Source organism: Cupressus sempervirens, chromosome 9, assembly GCF_028749045.1.
Source record: "Cupressus sempervirens isolate cs-2001-9-10 chromosome 9, ASM2874904v1, whole genome shotgun sequence".
NCBI classification, from domain to species: Eukaryota; Viridiplantae; Streptophyta; class Pinopsida; order Cupressales; family Cupressaceae; genus Cupressus; species Cupressus sempervirens.
The window spans coordinates 824,554,996-824,579,670 of NC_143126.1; the positions used below are offsets into that span (position 1 = coordinate 824,554,996).

Genomic DNA, 24,675 nt, shown 5'->3' on the forward strand with positions numbered 1-24,675 from the left:
TGTTTAACAAGTGCATCTCTAAGTACAATAAATATTTACTTGTAAGATAGTGTTTGGATCTCTATCTACATCCTGATGATGGATCCCAGAATACGATCCACAACATTAACAAGAAAATTTATTACAGTTTAATCCAGAACACTTATATCTATCTTACATTTTAATCCAGAAAACTATCTTACAGAATTAAGGACAGGAAATTTGATGGCTTCAGATACCTACTCAACAAGTTCAAAGAATATCACAATTTACATTGATGATGGCACGTTCAAATTTGTGACTACATTGATGAAGGCACGTTCACATTTGTGACTATTTGGATGCTCATAAAGAAAAACTGAAAAGTAATTTGAAATTCCTTACAGAATGCTCCAACCTCTTTTAATCCGTTCCCTTAGCGTACTTCATTCTGCTAGTCAGAACAGTTTGGTTTTAAAGAGTTTCATGCTTGTACGTGCATTTATACTCAATGTTGAGCTTTTCGTGTCATATATACCACCCCAGCTCAAGCATTTTGCAAATCCAGCAGTTTGTTAAGAAAGAAGCCCAGTAGAGAACAACGAACTTGTTTGATACAATTTCAACTTTCGCTTGTGATTCACGATTGCTGTCAGTTTGATTTTATATTTACAAAATTTGTAAATACTGAAGATATTGCTCGCTCTAGAATGCAAATGATGACTCCATCAGAAAATCAATGACCACAATCTCACAATTTGAAAATCTGTATTGCAGCTTTGCATTCTACCTGCAATACACCATGTTTTAATTAAGCAAAAAATATATCAAAGACAATTTATTTTCCAACCATCTGCATTATTACATTTCATTTAAATGATACAAATGTCTCAGTCAAAACCAACAAGTTATGTTACAACGCATAAGGTATCCTATTCAAATAAACTTTTCAATTCCAAATTTCCATCTCAGAGAAAATAAATAAGTATCCCAAGATATTGAACCATCCAGTTAAATTAATAACACCTCCTGACACTAAATTGTCCGCACACATCCAATGCAATGATTCAGAGCTACCACCATAAAAAAACATACTGGAAGTAGCAAAGAAATTTTTCTGCAAACAAACAAATTGCTTGGATAAAGTTGAGTACTTACAGCCAATACTGCTCAGTAACCACCACCCATCCTCATATTATAGCCTCCTCTAGCATTCCCACTGCCATAGGCTGGTGGGATACAATCTGAATAAATGTTTGAACTTGGATTATGTGTTCCTTCATAGCCACCCGGATTGGCAAAATATTCCCCACCTCCAGTATTCCGACCCTCATTACTTGTGACCAGGTTATTAGTACCATAACTCCTAGCCGAACCAGTTCCCCTATATCCAAAACTATTATATCCAGTACTATTGGATCCAGTAGCTGTTCCTGCATTTGTTGATCTTTCCACTGTCATATTCTTTAACTCTCCACTGTTGAGCCTAGCAATTGAATCTAACAATACCTTGCACTCAGATGAATAATCCAGTCTTTCTGTTTTTACAACATTGCACTTCACCCTTTGTTCATCATTATAGGTCTCTTCTTTCACTTTCAGCTTAAAAATATATTTATTGAAAAGGACTTTCCGTACAATCTCTCCAAATTTGACATCATCCTGTTCTTCATTTTTTAATATGAATAATTCCTTCGCCGTAACACCCATTATTTCTTCTCCTGCTTCTTGAAAAGCAGTAACCCAAGTCAAACCAGTATGGTCTTGCACTTGGCATTGAAGAAGATATCTATAATCACATTCAGGGGAACTCTTCTCACATCTGTCACAATACCAAGTGCCATCTCCATTATTATTCACCTTCTTGTTGCATTGCCTACCCCCAACCTTCAATGGGCAAGCAGTGTAACAAAAATTGTCCGCCTTTATGAAAGACAAAGTAGCTTTTATCACAATCCAGTCGGGTTTGTCAGATCTACCAAGTCCCTCATCCTTAATTTGTGCCACAGTTTTCAACATTTCATCTCGTCCAACAGATGATATATCCCTTGAAATAGACTGAGAAGCCAGATTCTTCCCTTCTGTATCAAACCAGCACCTCAATTGTTGTGACTCTGGAAGATCCGGATTTATAAAAAGTTGGCTTGTGGTGATTGTTCCCACAGATTTTCCACTGAAATCACTAATTCGTCCAGCCTTTACAGCAAGAATGGGAAAAGCTCCTGAATCACACAATTCTTGGAGTTGTTGGCCTTCCTTATTGCAGAAACCACCCCACATTGTCAACTCCACACTGCAACCTGACATGTCCTTCAATTGAAGAGTTCTTTTCTGAGTCTCCGTGCCATTCTTTCTCAATATTGTATTTGATGGATTGATTGATAAAACAACACCAATGATATCAATTATAGAATCCTTTTCCGTATCCTCAATTTCAATTATTGGTCTGAAACTGAACTGTTGCTTTGGAATCGAGCTATCCTCCTCCAAACACAACTCAACAGAAGAACTGCTTTCCAAAAATATTTCCCAATCATTTTTTAAATGGTTAAAATTCTTCTGTGCAGGTTTCAAGCTCCCTTTTGAGATTATATACACTCTCCCACTCTCTATGCGATCATAGAACTGATCTGCAACAGCATTAAAGCATGTGACTCTTATTTCACCACCATCAGAATCAAGTAGGTCAAAACTAAAAACTTTTCCATCTCCTTTTGCATTGTTGAAACGACGAAGTTCACCCTTTGCAGTAACTCTAGCCTTTATTGTCCATCTACCTTGGTAAGGATTTAGTGCTGCAATAGGAATAATTCTTGCAGGAGCTTCATTTCTTGCAATGGGCCCTCTATTAGAATAGACAGGAGGCGGCTGATATGGATGAGCTACAGTTGGACGACCATATGGATGGTTGGGAGGATTCATGCCTCTGTCAACCGCTCCACCAACAGCAGGGCTCTGCACTGGCTGAGCAGCAGGCTGCCCCATCCTTGCATGTGAACCCAGTCCAGTAGCTGGAATGTGTAAGGATGCAGACTGAGGTGGCCTGTTCAAGTTTGACCCCGTTGTATCCTGTACAGGCTTGACCTGTGGTGAAGGCTGGGCTTGGGGTGCAGATTGCATTGGAATTCCAGCTCTCTCTTGATGTTGTGGCTGATGCTGAGCATTTACACCTGCATCAATCAGCTGTCTGGGATTTCCCACTATGTCTTGCTGGGGAACAATAAGATTCATGTTCAAGACTATGATAATCCTGCAACCATTGCAAACAAAAAAAATAATCTATCAGCTCAGTAATACAGAAATCTGATTCTAAGAATATTCATAATAGATCTGAATAAGAAAGATGCAGAAGAAAAAAATGACTTAAGGTTAACCCAGACTATATATACAGATTTTCCTACCTGGCTTGCCTGAGTAGGCATCAAATGTATCAAAACTTTCAAGTAAATAAATAAAATCAAGGAGATAAAAAGTATTTAACATTTCCTCTATGCAATTTATCTGTTAACCATATTTTCTTTGACTGTTGTTTTGCCAAAGAAGTTTGGATTATCTTTGGTCTCATTGTTATAAGCAATTTCAGTTTTCTTAATGTTTTTACAGGAAATTTTGTGCCTCAATAAAGACAACAGCTATTTTTTACCTATCTTTTCTGCGTATGTATTGTGGCAAATTTGAAAGTTTAGGAATGATGACATTTTCAGTTGTAGGGCTAGGCGTCTTACTGAGTCTCTCTGGAGACTCGTAAATTATAAAATCTCCTTGCAAGTGACTGCTATCCTCAAGCTGAAAGAAGACAAGTTCTTGAAGCCACTACAAGATGGTAAAGCAGAGGTGAACAAAGATGAAGTGGCATATGGCTATACGACCGCCTTGACAAAGGCTGACAGAGATAAGTTTGACATCACATTGAAACAGTTTCATCAGCAAATTAAGGAGAGCAAAAATAAAGACAGACATAACACAGATGATTTCTCTGTTTCTGGCCCTTCTGGTATGTCCTCTGCAGCAACTGTAGCTCCTCCTGTGGCGCATGCTCCTGCTACTGTTCCCAGCACTGTTCCGACAGATGCTGCTGCTCATACTGCTGGAACCTTTGATGCTCCAATTGTTGGCATTCCTAAGCCTGCAAAGAAGGGGTGGTACTATCTATTTTAGCAGTTTCAGCTGATACATCCTCAGTCCATGCTTTTTGGTTATAGTACTCTACATATGTTTTGAGCTCATATTATGTAATTAAGGTGTCATTTGAGAGAGATTTCATATACTCTAATGTTTTTGTAAATGCAGTAATGCCAAACTGTGATATACCGTGACCTACTGGTAACTTTTTGTATGTTTGCAAACTTATAATCAATAGAAAAAAAATTACCCAGCCCTCAAAACGACCCATAAAATGGTCATGTTAGCACCTAATTTTGCACGCCTCCAACCACTTTGTAAACAATTGATGTGAGAAATTTATCAATCAACCAGTTTTAAAATTTAGTGCCGTTTGTTGAGCATCTTACCCCTCTAGGTTTTATTTGGTGCTTTAAGATGCGAATTTCTATGTTTGAAGATTCTGGAATCCTCCAAGCTGGCCTTTGGCGCTTTAAGATGTGAATTTCTATGTTTGAACTTTGAAGATTTCAGAATTCTCCAAGCTGGCCATAATGGAGTTTTGGAGATCAAAGGATGCCTACAAACGTTGCTTATTGCAGTCCAACCTTGGTCTTTCGCTTTGCTGCCAGGGATTTTTTCTCTTCATCCAAATTGCTTATTAATTTTTGAGCTCCACTGCTGCCAGCACCATCAGAATGTCTGCTCAACATTGGAGGGCCCTGTTTGTTTATTTCTGGGAGCTTAGCTCTGCATGGTGGCTTGCACAAACTAGGAGCTGAATCTTCTGGTTGGTGTCAGCTCCATTAGGATCCAGTCCATGCCTCAGCAAACCTATTTTAGAAGGTTTTCTTCTAGATCTAAGTTACTGGTTCGGATCTGGCTACAGATGCAGGAAAAGAACCTGGTTCATGGATACGTGGGGCCTGGCTTAATCAAAATCTTTAGAAAAGTGGCGATGACAGTACTAAATTGCATGTACATAAAAGTACTTAGCTTCTCATGATCTCATCTTTAGTTTCCATCTCAACATTGCAATCATGCACAGACAGTTCTACAATTTATTGCTTGTATATACACAGACTACCATCTGCCATGAGCTTGGCTCTTCCAACGTTTGGTATTGTGGATGTAATGTTTCGAACAGTTTCGGTAATGTTCCCAAAAGTTTTGGAGATGCTCCCGAAAGGTTTCTGCCCTGATACCACTGTAATGTTCTGAACGGTTTCGGTAATGTTCCCAAAAGTTTCAGAGATGCTCCCAAAAGGTTTCTGCTCTAATACCACTGTAATGTTCCATTCTAGAGTTTCCTTATGAAATCCTGTAGTATGCTTTAAGTATTCTTGTCGTGTGCTTCAGGTACTCTAGTTGTGTGCTCCAAGTAGTATCCCTCGGTGCTTCGAATGGCCAGTGCTTCAGGTAGTACTTCGAGTCAATGCTTCGGGTGGCCAATGCTTCAGGTCAGTGCTTTGGGTCAGTGTTTCAGGGGGCTAGTGCTTCATGTAGTACGATATTATCTTGATGTACGGTAGACTGTAATAATCTATTCACCCTAAGTGCCTAATAGCGAGTTCCAGAATGCTACATGTCCGTGCGGACGGGGTTGCAAGAAGGTCGTATGGTAGGAAGTACGGTCGAATAGTGTCTAGGGAAAGTGTACTGCAGGCAATTGCTGAAGCAGATGGTGTATGGATCTTCTGTTGTTTAATTTGGTGACAGTACGGGAAGGTAAGAGGTCCATATAGTGAAGCTAGAGGACCGTACGATATGTGAGGGAGCAAATAGGTACGAGGAGCAGCAGTGGATGAAACCGTACAATAGAGATGGAGGTCGTTTGGCTGCACTTGGAGGTCGTACGATAGGCTTGTGAGGTTGTACGATTGAACTTGAGGCCTTCTGAAATGTGGAGATCGAACTGTATTTGATATCCAGACAACACACTCACTGAATATGCTATAAAATGATAGAATAAATGATTCGATACAATTTCAAATATATATATATATATATATGCATCAGCTACAAAGATTGTGCTCTGATTTGCCAGATCTGAGCGAAGTATTACATGCAACGGAATAGGGTGAGGGTCGAATCCCACTGAAACCGAATAAGCCAAGTAGGGAAAATCTTTCACTTCCAAAATGGCAAACAACAGAGAATCCCAATAGGAATTCGCAGTACAAAATAAATAATCAAAATGCATGTCTACGACTACCTACAAGCCGTGCTTAAATACCCATCGGGGAAAACCTTTCCGAGGGTGTAGAAAGATAGCCGATGGCAACACATACCAACGGAAACTAAAATAAAAATAGGTCTGAGATATATTAAATCAATTGGAACCACAAATACAAATATTAACTTGGGCCCCATATTAATTAAATCAAGTAACTAATTAAAGGTTCTTATATTATTTAAATTCTGGGACCAGTTAATTAATTAATTTAATTAAAAATTAAATTAAAATTTGGAGACATGAACAAATCCTCGCTGCCCAAAGATTGCTTGCCCTCAAGCACTCCGTCATCTGACGAAACACCAACTCCTCCAACGTCCCAAATCAAACCCACAGGCAAGACAAGTGAAATGACATCAATTCTCCGCAACACCACATTGCTATCAAACTTTCACTGCACCACTCCGATATAAACATTATCGTATCCTGAGTCACCAGGATCCCAAACCAAACACGCAAGCAAAATGAGTGAATTGTCTCCCTTGCACCCCATTGTCATTAAGCATCCGCTATGCCACTCTGATATAAACATTGTCGTACCCTTCACCACGATCCAAATGACACAAATTGATGAAATCTTTTGTGTCATTATGTTCAAAAATCTCTTTGAGTATGGTCATGCACACAGACGTTGATGCTAGCAAAAACTTACCCACTGACACAACCACAATGATCACTATTATATTCCTAACGGATGAAACCTTGACGAAGAGAGCTTCAGTGGTGAGATGTCGACAAAGGGGGGCTCGACTGTGATAACCTCAGCAACATGAGGTTCGATGAAGGCTATCGCGATGATGGGAGCCTCAGCAAAGAGTACCTCAGTTTAGGGAACCTTGGCAGAAAAATCCTCAACTAAGAGTACCTCAACGGAAAACAAAATTTTAGCTACAGATAAAACCTCAATGGCATGCAAAACCTCACTTGAAGCCTTGATGATGGATAGAGCCTCAACAGCGAGCAATGTCTCAATGCCGACAAACATAGCTATTGCAACCGATGAACCACAATGATGACGGACACAACTATGATGTCGTTGATGGATACAACTATACCGATGGATACACCCTTGACGATGGATACAGACTTGACGTCGGTGACGAACACGAGGTTGACAGATGCAACGATAGTGACGAACATGATGATGGACTTGGCAATAGACACAGCTGCAGTGACGACAATGAAGATAACACTCATGACGACAACGGTGTCGGACATGGCAACGGACACAATGACAATGACGGACATGGCAATAGTGACAACGGACACAACGGTGACGGACACGAACTCGACAATGAACACGGACTTGGTGTTGGTGACGGACACGACGGTAACGGATACGAACTTGACAAGGGACACGAACTCGGCATTAGTGATGGACACGACGGTAACAGACAAACTCGATGACAAACACGAACTCGATGTCGGTGATGGACACGACAGTGACGGATACGAACTTGACAAGGAACACAAACTCGATGTCGGTGATGGACACGACAGTAACAGACACGAACTCGACATCGGTGACGGACACACAGGTGACGGATATGAACTTGAAGAGGGACATGAACTCGGTGTCTGTGACAAACATGACAGTAACGGACACAAACAAGACGATGGACATGGCGGTGATGGATACGAACTTGATGAGAGACACGAACTCGGTGCTGGTGATGGACACAACGGTAACGGACACAAACTCGACGATGGACATGAACTTGAGTCGGTGACGGACACGACAGTGACAGACACAACAACGATGATAGACATGAACTCAGCGATGGACTTGGTGTCGATGACGAACGCAAACTCGACGACGAACACAAACTCGACGTTGTTGACAGACATGATGGTGATGGACACGACGGTGACAAACACAAACTCAATGACGGACACAGACTCGACGTCGGTGACGAACATGACGATGACAGACACGACGACGACGATAGACATACAACCTCAGTGATGGACAAGACCACGATGATGGACATAGCTTCGGTGATAGACACAAAACCTCAATAGCAAGCAAAGCTTCTATGATGGACACAACAACGGCAACTGATGGAACTTCCTCAATGGATAGTGCTTTGGTGATAGGCACAACCTTGGGCACAACTTCGATGATGGGCACAACTTGATCCGTCCATGTCTTAACAAGAGCTGTGCAAGCAACCTCTTCATTTTTTTGGTGTTCTCCCCATGTTGGTGTAGTAGAAAGATTTAGCAAATCCTACTAGAGCGGCCCTGTAATCATGCCTTGATTCTTCTCATGTAAATATCGCCCTTATCGTTGTTATTCATTTTCTCCCAATTGTACAAATGAGATATTAGTTTTTCTTCACAATGCTTGAAAACAGTACTAACCAATCTATATGCTACTATAGAGGGGATACATTCTAAATTACAAACAACCCATAATATAGATGTGATCGGTTGGGATATCTCATCCATCTCTTCAATGCATGAAATCATAAGACTCCATGCCTTCATTCTTCTCATGTAAAGCATCACCCTTATCGTTGTCATCCATTTTCTCCCACTTGTGCAAATGAGATATTAATTTTTCTTCACAATGCTTGAAAATATTACTGACCAATCTATATGCTGCTATAAAGGGGATACATCCTAGATTACGAACAGCCCATAACATAGATGTGATGGGTTGGGATATCTCATCCAACTCTTCAATGCACGAAATCATAACTCTCCATAGCAACTAAAATCTTAGTATCATGATCTTCCTTGATGGTGACCAAGAAGTGATGAAACATATCATGAACCAAATTTTGCAATTCAAGATCTAAGAGAAGGTTACTTTGACATTTGCACAATTCTCCAATATTGTAGATCTCCTACCAAAAGGGTCACTACTAAAGTCATTGAGACCTCTAAAAGCTATCAACTATCAATTGCAATATCTCTATCATGGTGTTATCATCATACGGTGCTTTAGGAGCCAAAATTCTCAAAAGCTCACTAAGACATACTACAACTGTCAATCTTCTATCCTTGTCAGGTTGTCTCAAAAGCTTGGGTTGACTTAAGGCCTCTTTAATCGGCGAGAGGATTCTCTGTATATATCTTGAAGGTAAATGGTTATTCTGACACAAACAAACTTCCAATATATCTAATGGAAGATCAATACCCTCGCTAAGCTCTTTGTCAATTTTTTGTAGTGCCTTCAACCACCACTCTCCATCGCTCTCCGGCGCCATAGTGTGATCCAAATACCAAAATCTCTTAATCATCCCAACAAGCTGGCAAGATCACCAACTTTGATACCATTGTAATGTCCCGAATGGTTTCAGTAATGTTCTCGAAAGTTTTAGAGATGCTCCCAAAAGATTTCTGCTCTGATTCCACTGTAATGTTTCGAACGGTTTCGGTAATGTTCCCGAAAGTTTCGGAGATGCTCCCGAAAGGTTTCTACTTTGATACCACTATAATATTTCGTTCTAGAGTTTCCTTATGAAGTCTCGTAGTATGCTATAGATATTCTTGTCATGTGCTTTAGGTAGTCTAGTTGTGTGCTCCAAGTAGTATCCCTCAGTGCTTCAGATGGCCAGTGCCTCGGGTCAGTGCTTCAAGTGACCAGTGCTTCAGGTCAGTGCTTCGGGTGGTCAGTGCTTCAGGTCAGTGCTTCGAGTCAGTGTTTCAGGGGGCTAGTGCTTCAAGTAGTACAGTATTATCTTGATATACGGTAGAGTGTAATGATTTGTTAGCCCTGAGTGCCTGATAGCAAGTTCCAGAATGCTAAATGTCTGTACGGACGGGGTTGCAATAAGGCTGTACAGTAGGAAGTACGGTCGTACTGAGTCTAGGGAAGGTGTACAGTAGGCAATTGCTAAAGAAAATGGTGTAAGGATCTTCCGTTGTTTACCTTGGTGACCGTACGAAAAGGTAAGAAGCTTGTACTGTGAAGCTAGAGGACCGTACGATATGTGAGGGAGCAGATAAGTACGAGAAGCAGCAGTGGATGAAGTCGTACAGTAGGGATAGAGATCGTACGGTTGCACTTGGAGGCCGTACAGTGAGCTTGTGAGGTTGTACGATTGAACTCGAGGCCTTCCAAAATGTGGAGATCGAACTATATTTGATATCCAGACAACACACTCATCGAATATGCTATAAAATGATAGAATAAATGATTCAATAAAATTTCAGATATATATATGCATCAACTACAAAGATTGTAGTCTGATTTTTCAAATATGAGCGAAGTATTACATGCAATGAAATAGGGTGAGGGTTGAATCCCATTGAAATCGAATAAGCCAAGTAGGGAAGATCTTTCACTTCTAAAATGGCAAACAACAAAGAATCCCAATAGGAATTCGTAGTACAAAATAAATAATCAGAATGCATGTCTACGACTACCTACAAGTCATGCTTAAATACCCGTCAGGGAAAACCTTTCCAAGGGTGTATAAAGATAGCCGACGGCAACACATGCCAATGGAAACTAAAATAAAAATAGGTCCGAGATATATTGAATCAATCGGAACCACAAATACAAATATTAATTTGGGCCCCATATTAATTAAATAAACTAATTAAAGGTCCTTATATTATTTAAATTTTGGGACCAATTAATTAATTAATTTAATTTAAAAAATTGAATTAAAATTTGGGGACATGACAGTGGACACCTGCAATCCATTTACTAAACAGTTGCGGAATTAAACAACTAACATAACCCATTGGACTTACGATTAGTTTAACATCCAACTGTATCATTATCCACAAAACAAAAAATTGTTTTTACAGAACATTCAAGTGGTTAGGTATATAGAAGGGAAGCAGATGGGCCTAAATGACGATTACTATTTTCAAATTGACTATGAAAACAACGATTACTTGACATAGTCTAACAATTTTTTTTTGCTATATGCCCCACTTATTGAATATCAATGTCTTCTAGAATATATTTATGATTATTACCAAACATCCAAACTTGGTACTTCGGTACATTGCATAAACTAGGAAAAGGAGACTAATCTCCTTCAAAAGATGATCCCAAATGCGACTAGATCCTTGGAAGGAGGATTCAATTCAAGCCAAGATATTTTTTTTTTAAATGCATATGACAACATCATGCAGGGATCACAAAGATCACAACGGAAGACTTCACCAACAATCCCAACAACCAACGGATCTCCAAACGTCACTACCTAACTAACACAACCAAACTAAAGAATGACAGCCAAAGACGACAACAGAACAAAGAATCTCAGATTTGTTGAAGCATGGGAAATTAAGTAAACCCAAAGGGTACTCAAAACACCAAATTGTGTTCCTTGAAAACCAATGAAGATGCCCCCTGGGTTTCGCACGAGGAAACACAACTGACAGATTTTCGTGGGAGGATGTACAACAAGCCACGCAAGGATTTGCCCAAGCACGTGTGGACTTGCTTGGCTTAGCAGCCAAAACACCCCAAATTGGTGTTGGGTTTCGCATGAGGGTGCACTATAAGCCACGCGAGGAAACTCAACACACCATGCAAGCTTTTGCATTCTCGCACGAGAAAGTGCAATTTCGCGTGAGGATATAAAGCAGCGAGCCAAAAAACATAAAGATAAAAAGCTAGGAAATAAATTTCCTCCACACCGAGGAGGATCGGATCCACAATCGAGGCCAAGACACTCGAACAAAATAACTGAAAAACAGAAACTACAACCACCATTTGAAACATAGCAGTAAAAAAAGTACTTAAAGTAACATCGCAATATACAGAAGCAACATCACAATGTACAAGAATAACCAAACTCATGCGTGTTTCCTCCCAACCATAATAGCATCATGAGACCTAAAAGGTCCTAGCCATCCTCTGTGCGTAACATCCCAAACTACCGACCAGATTGTTGGAGCTGTCTTATGACGATGTCACTACTAAAACATACAACATCATAAGAATAAGGAAATCTAACATGCTAAAAAGTAAAGCATTAAATATTCCCATAAATCAACTCATCATCTAACATATGTTAAATATCATAATACAGAAATGCGTCAAATAAACTAACATCATCTAACATGATATCCAAGGATTCCAATGAAAGCATAAATCACAAGAAAGCATACTCCGAAACCCAAAGTACCAAGTGAAAACATCAAGCAACAGTCGCACTAGGACAATAGACTGACTCTGCACACCGGTCCCCAGCAGTAGTGAAGGTAGCTACGCCTCCCAACCACGTGAAACTCATAGGTCCACTCCCGCCTTACTGACCAAGATAATGATCCAACCACGAACATTACATAAAGCAAACGGCCATGGCTAACACTCACGCCAGACAGTAATGAAGACTGAAACCAAGATTAGAGACAATGCATAAACTACAAGTCATAGTCAGACACTCAACGAGCTACTAAGTAGGGGTTGACATCACGGAGAGTCGCTTGGCATCCAAAAGCCCAAGCTCAGATCGTGCGGCTCAACTCCCTAATGAAAGGATCTCGCACTAACATTTTATTATCTTAAATTTTATTACCACCCAGTGTTTTATTTAGTTATCACTTACTTACAACTTCCTCTGCCAACCCATTGAGCAATAGTCACCAGGCTGCAAGATAGAAGCCCCCTCCATGTGCTACCCCACCCTACCCATGCTCATCCAACGATGAGTGTCCATAGGCATGCATATTCCCAACCCAACCCCAAATGATCATAACTCCTGAAAGTACCACAAAAAATTGGGCCTCGCAAGTCACCTGACAAATGCACATGCACATGCTCGTGTGTGGCGCACCACCATCACGAAGATCATATCACAAGGATTGGATGAGAACACAAGCAAAATATCACTCAACTGAAAACAAGCTCGGGAGGACGGATTCTACACAAATCCCAAAGAACAATAAAACCAAACATCATGGACTCACTCAACCGGCCTCAATCTGGGATTATGGATACTACACGAATCCCAATGATGCAACAAGACCAAACATCATGAACTCACTCAATCGGCCTCAATCTAGAAGTATGGATTCTACACAAATCCTAGTGTCCACAAAACAATAACAAGGGTTCAAAAGAAAAATAACACCAGGTCTAAAATCACTCAACCGAACATAAAGTAGGGAGTACGGATGCGACACGCATCCCAATGCAAACATAAAAGTGCAACAATGATCTAACTGGCATCCCAACAGATGATCCAAGTCCACGACCAACAACATGCCAAGAAAACCCGAGAAAACAAGGTGACACGCAAAACGAGATAAAAATCCCAAAACTCAAAAACTTCAAAATTAAAACCCATGTGTTCTTAGGGCACAAAAGTCACGAAAATCCAATAAAATCTAGGTTTGGAGTCCGTATGCAAAAATAGCCATCATAATAGTGCAAAACCCCAAACCCTCATCCGAAAAACAAGGAAATGCTCATACCCACCCAACTGGGTAGAGCTAGCATATAGAAACAAAAGGGAACACTAGTGCTCTGCCTCATAACAAACGGCCACCAAAAACAGAAGTAGAAACGGAGCTGAAACAATAAAACAAGAGAGCCCTACCTCACAACCAAAAAGGCAAAACGAGATTCTAAACCATAAAATAAAATTCACGCAAAAGCAGTCAAAAGTCGCAGCAATCCAAGGTCTACCTGAGATAAAACCAACGAGACCGATCTCGCGACGATCCCACGCTTGTAGCTCCCATAACGAAAAAAATAGTAATTCCTCATGAAGAGGATTTTGGGCTTTACTCTCAAACTTTCTAATTCAAAAGTGAGAAGTGAGCAATTAAATTCCTTTTTCAATACTTACTTTTCGAGTGAATAATCAATTAGGGCAAATAACCAACCAACCTAGTTAAACCCAAATCGACCCAAACGAAAACAAGCTATTCCTAATAATAAGAATTCATCTATGGCAAAGTTGTTAGAAATTAAAATAAGATAAAAATTTAAAGCCCGAAAACCCAAAATCACAAAAATTCCTTAACAACCTTTGCGACAATGCGAACCTCTAAATGCACAGATACGTTCACAGGCCTAGTCACATAATGCACATGAGTCCGAATTTATCAAATCACCAGAGGGTTTAATTTAAACATTTAAATAAGATACGTCGACCATACAAGAACGACATTAATAAAATATGAACAACTGAATCACTAACTCCATGTGCCACTGCCAGGGATATAAATCTTGCACACTAAAACACATGATCAAGTGCAATTGCATATAATAACATATCTGAAGCAATAAATACATTAAATACCTTATTTAACCATTTATTCAATTACACCAAAATAATCCATTTACATCACTCACGTTCGCATAAAGCATAATGAAGCAAGAATGAAGTAAATAACCATAGCATTAAATCCACATCTAACATAATCAGAGACATGTCCAAATACCAGATAACCAGATAGCATCATAAAGCATATTGTCATCTCAAAATGGCATCATCATGCAATTATGATTGACTGAACAACATAGTAGTCTGATCTAACTTGCTACGTGTATCACCTTAAATATGGCAATATGCCAAACTCCCAAATATTCTGAAATGGCTAACATCAGGCTTCTTACCTGTAAAAGCTTCCTCTGGTGTCATCCTCCCTAGTACCTTATGTGGAACCCTGTTTTGAATGTAGACTATTGTACTACACGCTTCTGCCCATAAGTAGCTGGGTATATACTGGTCATGTAGCATAGATCTTGTCGCCTCTGATATAGAACGGTCCACTGTCTCTTGATTCCTTCCCTAGTACAAAACTCCTGGAAGTTATTTCCTTTGTACTCACCGCCATTGTCTGACTGAAGAACCTTTATCTTCTTTCTTGTTGAATTCTCCACTAGAGCCTTGAACTCTTGGAACCAACTAAAAACCTCATCCTTGGTCTTCAAGAAGTATATCCAGGTCTTCCTAGAGAAATCATTGATAAAAATAACATAGTACTTATATCCTCTAATAGACATTGTTGACATCGAGCCACAAACATCTGAATGTACTAGATCAAGAACACCTTTAGATCTGGTGTTACTCCTTGGAAAAGATGCTTTTGCAAACTTCCCCAACACGCGTCCCTTTCATACATCATCATGCTCTGTGCTCAACTCTGGAACACCTATCACTATCTCACGAAGCAATTTGAGTGCTCCATGATGAATATGGCCCATCCTCCTATGCCATAGCTCTCCAAGATCTCTAGGATTAGTGATGCTCATGAGTGCCTTGGGAGTATCAATTGCAACCTGTAAAGGCTCATCCTCCTATGCCATAGCTCTCAAAGATCTCTAGGATTAGTGATGCTCATGAGTGCCTTGGGAGTATCAATTGCAACCTGTAAAGGCAACCACTCCTAACTCCAATAGTTATGGGTGATTTCCAATCCTTGTGCTTGATCAACACGTGTCCCTCTAAAGAATACATTATACCCCCTATCCTGAAGAACAGATACAAAAATCAAATTCATACCTAGTCCTGGCACATGCAACACATCGTGAACTAGAATTATCTTTCCATTCTACCTCTAAAACTGAACAATCCCTTTCCCAACTGGGTTGAGCTTGGACAAGTTTCCCATAGAAATCTGGATATTGGTGTTCTCCTCCTTATTACTAGAGAAGTACTCTCTAACTCCTGTCCTATGAAATGTCGCCCCACTATCTATATACCAGAGAGTTTGTGAGGTTGAGCTCACCATACAAGCTATAAGTGCAAAATCTTCTTCCATTCTACTGGAGAGTTCTTCTGCACTTGTTGAAGCAACCACCTCCTTCTTTGCCTTCTTCCTTTTTGGGCAATCACTGACATAGTGACCATACTCGTGACATCCAAAGCACTTGACCTTAGAAAGGTCCTTCTTCTTCTCACTTTCTAAGTTCGATCCTTTGCTAGATCCCTTCTTTGCTTTCCCTTTCCTCACGAGGGCAACGTTTTCCTGTTCCACCTCACTTTTTTGACTCTTGTTGGCCCCATTGAAAAGACTTAGTCTAAACTCCTCCTAAGTGAAATCAGTCCATAGTCGATCCCAACTCGATAAGGTATCTCGTCCACTAACAACTTGAACAAAGACACTCCATTGTTTAGTAAACACATTTAGGGCTATTCTCACTGGCTCGTCATCGCTGAGACTATCTCCAACAGCTGCTAACTTGTCCTTAACAAGTCTAAGCCTGGTTCATCCAGCTATTTTTTAGCTTCTCTCTAAGAACCATCTTCCTGTTAGTGGTAGCATTCTGGTACAAATTCAGAATGGCGTCCCACATCTTCTTCGCTGTATCTAGCTCTGCGATATGTGGAACAATATGATCCTTGACACCATCAAGGATAATCCTCCTCACCTTAGCATCGTCCTTCTTATATGTTGCAAGCTATATAGCATCTGTAGGTACAGCTATACCAATGGTAGCATAATCTTTGATACCATTCTCTTCCAACAATAAAGAAATTTTGGCCTTCCAGACACCAAAATTCGAGGCACCATCCAATTTGTCTTGATCTCTCAAACCAATTGAAGCCATCTCAAGGGATTAAAGCAATAATTTTGAAGAGATCAAAATTTCTTTCTTAGGGCATAACTCTTCTACCCTCAACAATGCTCTAATACCATGGGAAAATTAACACTGTTGCAGTCACTAATTATTACTCTCCTATCGTAAACAATTATTAAACTACTGAAAATAAATTCCCAGCTAATATCGAAAAATAACACAACTGCAGCTTCACCAATAAAATACGGAAAGAAATTCAAAACACAATATTTTCAAACAAATCGTCACTGGAAAAACCCCTAAGGGAAAACCAGTTCCACAGATGGAAAATATATTAACTTCAGCAAATCAAGAGATACAAAATTCCTTGCCTCTCACTGGCAGAATTCAAACAACCTCCTAATTTCTCCTGTTGATATTCCCCAATGCTATCACTGCGCCCTTGCTAACACTGCAAGACTATTTGCTATTACTGCAAACTCATTTGCTAACACTACAAATGCTTCTACAACTCTTGTTCTTTGTTCTATTTTGTTCTCCAAATGACTCCCTTGAACCCCTTTTATACTACTTAACCAAAAGGTTTCTAGTTGCTTCTTGATCAAGACAACTCAACCAAGAAATTTCTAGTTGTTTCCTAACCAAGAAGTTTCTAGTTGCTTCTTGATTAAAACAACCTAACCGATAGGTTACTAGTGGCTTCTAGAAGGAGTCAATTAATTAACAAATATTTGTCGTAACTCTAACAATTATTTGCCAATTAATCACATATGGACGAACAGCTGTCCAAGCTACCTAAAACTCACAGATCTGAAATAAAATCCAAAAGGATAGAGAATAAGCCATGTAGATCAAGAAAAAACAAGACATGCAGATCTTACATGGGATATGTGCAGACTTTAAAAGTAGGAAAAACAAGATAGGTGAAGACTAAATAAGAAGTGAAAGGGGCAACAATTGTTGTCAAACAAATGCATCTTCTCATAACCAAATGGTGCAACTCCCTGCACCCCCTGCACCCAAAGAAGATATGAAAGAGAATACCTTCATTGAAGAGGAACATCCAATTAGAAAAACAAAATCAAATCATAAGAAAAACAAATATGCTTACAGTATGAATTATATTTTGTGGGCCTAAAGTGCAAGTTATGCATTGTCATATGTGAATCCAAACATAACAGGCTAATTCTATTTAAATCTACATATCACTAAATTAATATGCATTTTATGACTATCTGGCTTAGCATTATAGATATATTACTGACCCAAGAATGGCTTAATATAGGAATTGCGTATAAGATGTTGAGTATATTTATAATATCTAACTATTGTGATCAGCCATGGCAAGGAAAATGATGCATTGGTAGCACCAGAATGGTAATGAGGTCATTTTCTAGGCATGCCCCTTCATGGTATATGACCGGGGAGTCCAATGGGGCCAAAGGGGTACAAAAGCCTTTGGGATTAAAAAGGATGGACTTTTAGGGCAACCTATTGCAAATATTCCTCATGCTCTCAATCATGGCAAGCGAATGCATTAAGGATGTTCAATCACTAGAAGTAGGATAAAAGCAAATAGATTGCAGGGCACGGTTATAGACACCTATATAGGTTATAAACACCTCAGTAGGTACTCAATTTCTTATAGATGGCAAGGACCACATGCCGCCTGCTTCTTTGCCTTCTTCCTTTCTAGGCAATCATTGACATAGTGACCATACTTGTGACATCCAAAGCACTTGACCTTAGAAAGGTCCTTCTTCTTCTTCTCACTTTGTGAGTTTGATCCTTTGCTAGATCCCTTCTTTGCTTTCCCTCTCCCTGCTAGGGCAACGTTCACCTATTCCACCTCACTTTTCTGACTCTTGTTGGACCCATTGACAAGAGTTAGTCTAAACTCCTCCTGAGTGAAATCAGTCCATAGTCAATCCCAACTCGGTAAGGTATCTCATCCACTAACAACTTGAACAAAGACACTCCACTGTTTACAAAACCCATTTAGGACTATTCTCACTAGCTCGTCATCAGTGGGACTATCTCCAATAGCTGCTAACTCATCCTTGACAAGTCTGAGTCTAGTGAGATAAATTGTAACGTCTTCTCCTTGGTTCATCTGGGTATTCTTTAGCTTCTCTCTGAGAATCATCTTCCTGTTGGTGGTAGCATTCTAATACAGATTCAGAATGTCGTCCCACATCTTCTTCGCTGTTTCTAGCTCCGTGATATGTGGAACAATATGATCCTTAACACCATCAAGGATAATCCTCCTCACCTTGGCGTCGTCCTTTTTGTATGTTGCAAGCTGTATAGCATCTATGGGTACAACTATACCAGTGGTAGCATAATCCTTGATACCATTCTCTTCCAACAATAAAGAAATTATGGCCTTCCAAACACCAAAATTTGAGGCACCATCCAATATGTCCTAATCTCTCAAACTAGCTGAAGCCATCTCAAGGGATTAAAGCAATAATTCTAAAGAAATCAAAATTTCTTTCCTAGGGCAAAACTCTTATACCCTCAACAATGCTCTAATACTATGTGAAAATTAACACTATTGCAGTCACTAATTATTAATCTCCTATCGTAAACAATTATTAAACTGCTGAAAATAAATTCACAGCAAATATCGAAAAGTAACACAACTACAACTTCACCAATAAAAATACGGAAAGAAATTCAAAACACAAAGAAAACAATATTTTTGGACAAATCGTCACTGGAAAAACCCCTAAGGGAAACCAGTTCTGCAGATGAAAAATATATTAACTTCAGCAAATCAAGAGATACAAAATTTCTTCCCTCTCACTGCAGAAATTCAAACAACCTCCTAATTTCTCTGGCTGATATTCTCCACTGCTATCCCCAACGCTATCACTGCACCCTTGCTAACACTGCAAGATTGTTTGCTATCACTGCAAACTCATTTGCTAACAGTGCAAATGCTTCTACAACTCTTGTTGTTCTCTATTTTGTTTTGTTTTCCGAATGCTTCTACAACTCTTGTTGTTCTCTGTTTTGTTTTGTTCTCCAAATGCCTCCCTTGAACCCCTTTTATACTACTTAACCAAGAGGTTTCTAGAACTTCTCGATCAAGACAACTCAACCAAGAAGTTTCTAGTTGTTTCCTAACAAAGAAGTTTCTAGTTGCTTCTCAATTAAAACAACCTAACCAATAGGTTACTAGTGGCTTCTAGGAGTCAATTAATTAACAAATATTTATCATAACTCTAACAATTATTTGCCAATTAATCACATATAGGCGAACAGCTGTCCAAACTACCTTAAACTAACAGATCTGAAATAAAATTGATAAGAAAAGAGAATAAGCCATGTAGATCAAGAAAAAACAAGACATGCATATCTTACATGGTATATGTGCAGACTTGAAAAGCAAGAAAAACAAAAGAGGTGAAGACAAAATAAGAAGTGAAAGGGGCAACAGTTGTTGTCAAACAAATGTATCTTCTCATAACCAAATGGTGAAACTCCCTGCACCCAAAGAAGATATGAAAGACAATAACTTCATTGAAGAGGTACATCCAATCAGAAAAACAAAATCAAATCATGCTAAAAACAAATATGCTTACAGTATGAATTATATATTGTGGGCCTAAAGTGCAAGTTATGCATTGCAGTATGCGAATCCAGACATAGTAGGTTAATTCTGTTTAAATCTACATATCACTGAATTAATATGCATTTTATGACTATCTGGCTTAGCGTTATAGATATATTACTGACTCGGGAATGGCTTAATATAGGAATTGTGTATAAGATGTTGAGTATATTTATAATATCTGACTGTTGTGATCAGCCATGGCACGGAAAATGATGCATTAGTAGCACCGGAATGGTAATGAGGTCATTTTCTAGGCATGCCCCCTCATGGTGTATGACCGGGGAGTCCCATGGAGCCAAAGGGGTACAAAAGCCTTTGGGATTAAAAAGGATGGACTTTTAGGGCAACCTATTGTATTTATTCCTCATGTTCTCAATCATGGCAAGCGAATGCATTAAAGATGTTCAGTCACTGGAAGTAGGATAAAAGCAAATAGATTGCAGGGCACAGTTATAGACACCTCTGTAGGTTGTAAACACCTCAGTAGATACTCAATTTCTTATAGATGTCAAGGGCCACATGAGGCCAAGAGGGACAGTATGAGCCTAAGGTAGAGGGTCTCTAGGGAAACCAATCAAGTCAACCTATCTTTGCTCTTCTACAGTTGAGTCTTCTTAAATTGATTTAAGCAATCTATTGATTAAATCTACATTTCTAATAGATGCTTATTTCTAACTTCAGAGATCTATTTTATGAAAGATCATTACAAATGATTCCCGACTTGTTTGAAGGGTCTCCATCAAAGTGAAAGATATCTCTAATCCTACTTATTGTAATTAAAACCGGTGACACAGGGTATAATTTGAGTAATTATAATTCGGGGACATTATAACAAGTTGCAACTACTGGTTTGTAATGACAAGTCACTAGTTTTTCATGCCCATGAGACTCGATGTTTCGAGCTACATATGCTATATAAGAAGCTTTACAAGATCTATTTTGGATTGGTCAGTTTAGAGGCAGTACCTTATTGCAAATCCTGTGACCTGAAAAAAAAACCAAAGACAATAATCTATGTAAACATTTCTGTGTCATGCCTTTTACTTCCACATGCTATAAGGCCATGAAATAAGATCAAATGCCAAAATATTTATCTGTCACGAATGTCTCCACGATTCACTAGACATATTCAAGAGATGACATGCTATGTTCATCTCTGAAGTTACACTTGCTAGCTTGTTGATATGCCAATAAGTTGATTCAGGCAGGTGTTGTAAAACTCTCAAAGTGCATTTGAGTTTCTCTCTTGGATATGGATTTATCTTGCTTGGTTATTAATTATTCAATTATTGTTCATACTCAAAATTTTCACATACTAATAGGTCTTCATTTACTGATTATAGAGCCCAGCTTATGGTTGTCATTCGGAGCTTACACTTGCCTGCATGTTTAAGGCAAAGTAGTGACTCAGTTGTTCATTGAATCGAGGCACCAGTCTGCAGTAGTTTCTCTTTCTACCCTACCACTCTCAAACAATTTAGACAGTATTTTTCCTTCTCAAATTTGGTGTAAGACTTGTCCTTCCGTCTCTCTCATGACTTGGTTTCAATTGTGCTAAAACTTGTGTTGGCTAAGAGCTAGTTAAACATTGACAGAATCATGTTGGGAATGCTTACAAGATGCATGTGCATAATATGTTTAAAGAAATTGCTATATGGTCATTGTAACTTGTTTTAACTTTCAATGTTTAGCTGCATGTCGTGCTTGTTTTAAATCTAGCTAGGGCATGGCTAGTCAACGCTTGGCTATAACTCTTTCATTTCTGTCTAATTGCCCAATGCTCTCGAGGCCCATCCTTTTACAATTTGCAGTGCTTAAAGAGCCAGAGAATCAATCCAATCCTACGCACTGGCCTGAAGCTGTCTATTTCATCTTGATGAGTTTTGGCTCTCTGCATGAGTAGTATGTGTCTAGACAAGAGAACTGGAATTGAATTTTTGAGACAAACACAGTGAAAAGCCTTTCTTTTGAATATGAAATACAGCTGTATCTTTGATGTTCAGAGCCAAGTCTGTAGTTTACCCAAAAATGCACTAACAGGGTCATTCATAAAAAATTTGTCCACCCTCCAAAGTGGCAACCTAAACGATGCAAAATTCATCACATTAATTAGAATACTTGCACCACAAATGTGTGGCTTGTTTATATACAATTTACACAGCATTCAAAATGTTCTACAACTAAACTGCAAATCCATTCCACTGCAATGGCAAAAATCTCTACCGTGGATGAGGATTAAAGACTACATTGTGACCTTTCCAGCCATACTGACCCTTCATGCCATGTTGCCAGGTACTGGTTTTAGTTGAGAACCATGTAGCAGATCAAGTTGAGACTTGAGAGCAAATCCGAATGAGGGAAAATTAATTACTAAGCATCTTTTGGGTTCTCCTTTTCCGATGTCTTCTCAGTTGGGGGAAAACATCTCATTCATCGCTGTAACTTCAGGTAGATTGAAATAATAAAATATTATGCACAATACCTGAGGACAGAGAGCAGCTTGAACCCTTTGCAGTTGGTATACTCATTGGCCTACCTTCACAGAAGTTATGCACAGACCCTTTGCTTCAGGGATTTATGTAAATTCCAGTACGATTTAGTGGACAGAAAAAATCTTCCCTATCTAGTGTTCCTTTTTACTGTTTTATTTTCCTGTCTTGTTTCCTTTCTACATTTACATCTATTCTCTCCATTGCTCTTTTAGATAATAGGCTACAGAAATGTTTCCTGCGAAGAAATGATCCAGCAAATTCCAGAAAAGCAGAAACTTCGAAACGTAATAAATCATTTCACATAAATCCGATCAATGCCACCGTTCAAAACAAAGCAAGCTAAGAGCACGAAACTTTTCCTAAGGGGAGTTTGGCGTGCGAATAAATTACGTTTGTGAACTTATTTCCCAATATTGACAAATAAGGAAAATCGTGTTCCCTTGTTAACTTCCATAAAGACAGTTTCGTTGGTCATTTTCTATGCAAGTCGCCTTTATCTTCCCCTTTTATAGTTCCCTGAATAAAAATGAAATATGATTCATTCATTGCTGAAAAGAAAAAATATAAAACTAAATAAATTATTATAGACTGATTGAAACAATAGTTTTGCATTGGATTTCGGAATAATATTAAGCTCACAAAAATCCTTTTAAACATTACATTATCATGGACCCGTTAGATCAACGATTGAGCAATAGATTTCAGGAAATGCAAATAAGTTTACAAAAACTCTGTTAAAAATGTTATCTTTACAGACCAACCATGACTGAAACTACGGTTCCACGATAGAATTAATACTATCGTAACATGCTTAAACGTGAAGTAACTTTAGGGTTTCTGAAAACCCTAAACCATGAAAACACTGTAAAGAAGTCAACACCATATCAAAATGGAGCATGTGAGAATTGAATTCTGCATATAATTTCGACAAAACCCTAAAACCAAAACCTTTAAAACATGAGGTCAAAGTGTACGAGAATAGAATCCTACTTGCGATTGTGGACGGTGTTGCAGGTATATTCCGTCAATTGAACTACGGAACCTTTCTGAAGATGCCCAGATTTTACGGTGACATTGAGCTGTGTAGCGAGCATGGCCTGTTGCATGTAAGAACCATCCGAGAGCACCAATCTGTAGCGTTCGTGCACGCTCTGAGCAGTGGAAATCTGCCGTATGTCTAAGACTTGCACGAGGGGACATAGTTCGTCATCCCCATTGTTCATTGCTTCAATTGCATTAGGCGTAAGAGTCACCTCCATGCTAGCAAGACTGGGGCAAATGGGAGTAAATAAATCTAATTAGGGAAAGTGGACCTAAAAGTGGCTATTGGGCTTAGCAGAGACGATTGTATTTCAAAGGTGTTGCAGCAAAACTTAAATGAATTAGAGACGGTTACATATACTGGAGAGCGAATTTAATAATTGTTCATCTGGTGAGATGCGAGAAGTGTATTCCTCGCTATCAAGATTTAAACTTCAAGTCCAACTGGGTCTATGGCTTCGGTTTTTTGGTTTTTTTTAATTCAGAACAGACAGTTGCAGACAGCGGTTTTCAATGGGATTATCTATATGTTCAGAGGGTTGAACATGTTTTGATTATAAAGTTGGTGAAGATGAGATTTTTTTAAGAATACCGGACGGCTGATCTCTTCAAAATTGGTTGGGTTTCTCCAAAAACAAAAATCTGGTTTACAGACGATTTTGGTCGCTGTAATTGAACATGGTTGACGTGTCTCGGGATTACTGTATTGTTGTAGATTATGGTAATAACGAGAAAGGGTAGTTCTATATAGCGTCCGTTTGAAGATGAAAGGAAT

At 39.1% G+C, this 24,675-nt stretch overlaps 1 protein-coding gene across 1 annotated transcript; it reads right to left on the reverse strand.

Moving 5' to 3' along the window:
- On the reverse strand, positions 1-24,620 carry LOC149541219 (replication protein A 70 kDa DNA-binding subunit A-like). Its single transcript, XM_089802226.1, has 3 exons — positions 23,850-24,620; positions 1,117-3,208; positions 1-748 (listed from the first exon to the last, which is right to left on the reverse strand). The coding sequence occupies exons 1-2, from the start codon at positions 24,116-24,118 to the stop codon at positions 1,129-1,131; spliced, it is 2,349 nt and encodes a 782-aa protein (XP_089658352.1). The 5' UTR covers positions 24,119-24,620; the 3' UTR covers positions 1-748; positions 1,117-1,128.
- Positions 24,621-24,675: the final 55 nt, after the last annotated feature.

What these genes read in the sequence shown, in the direction of transcription:
- LOC149541219 (XM_089802226.1), bottom strand. Translation starts at nt 24,118, where the DNA reads ATGGAGGTGACTCTTACGCCTAATGCAATTGAAGCAATGAACAATGGG. An exon ending in AACACCGTCCACAATCGCAA is followed by an intron (nt 3,209 to 23,849) that starts GTAGGATTCTAT and finishes CAATGGTTGCAG; the next exon opens with GATTATCATAGTCTTGAACA.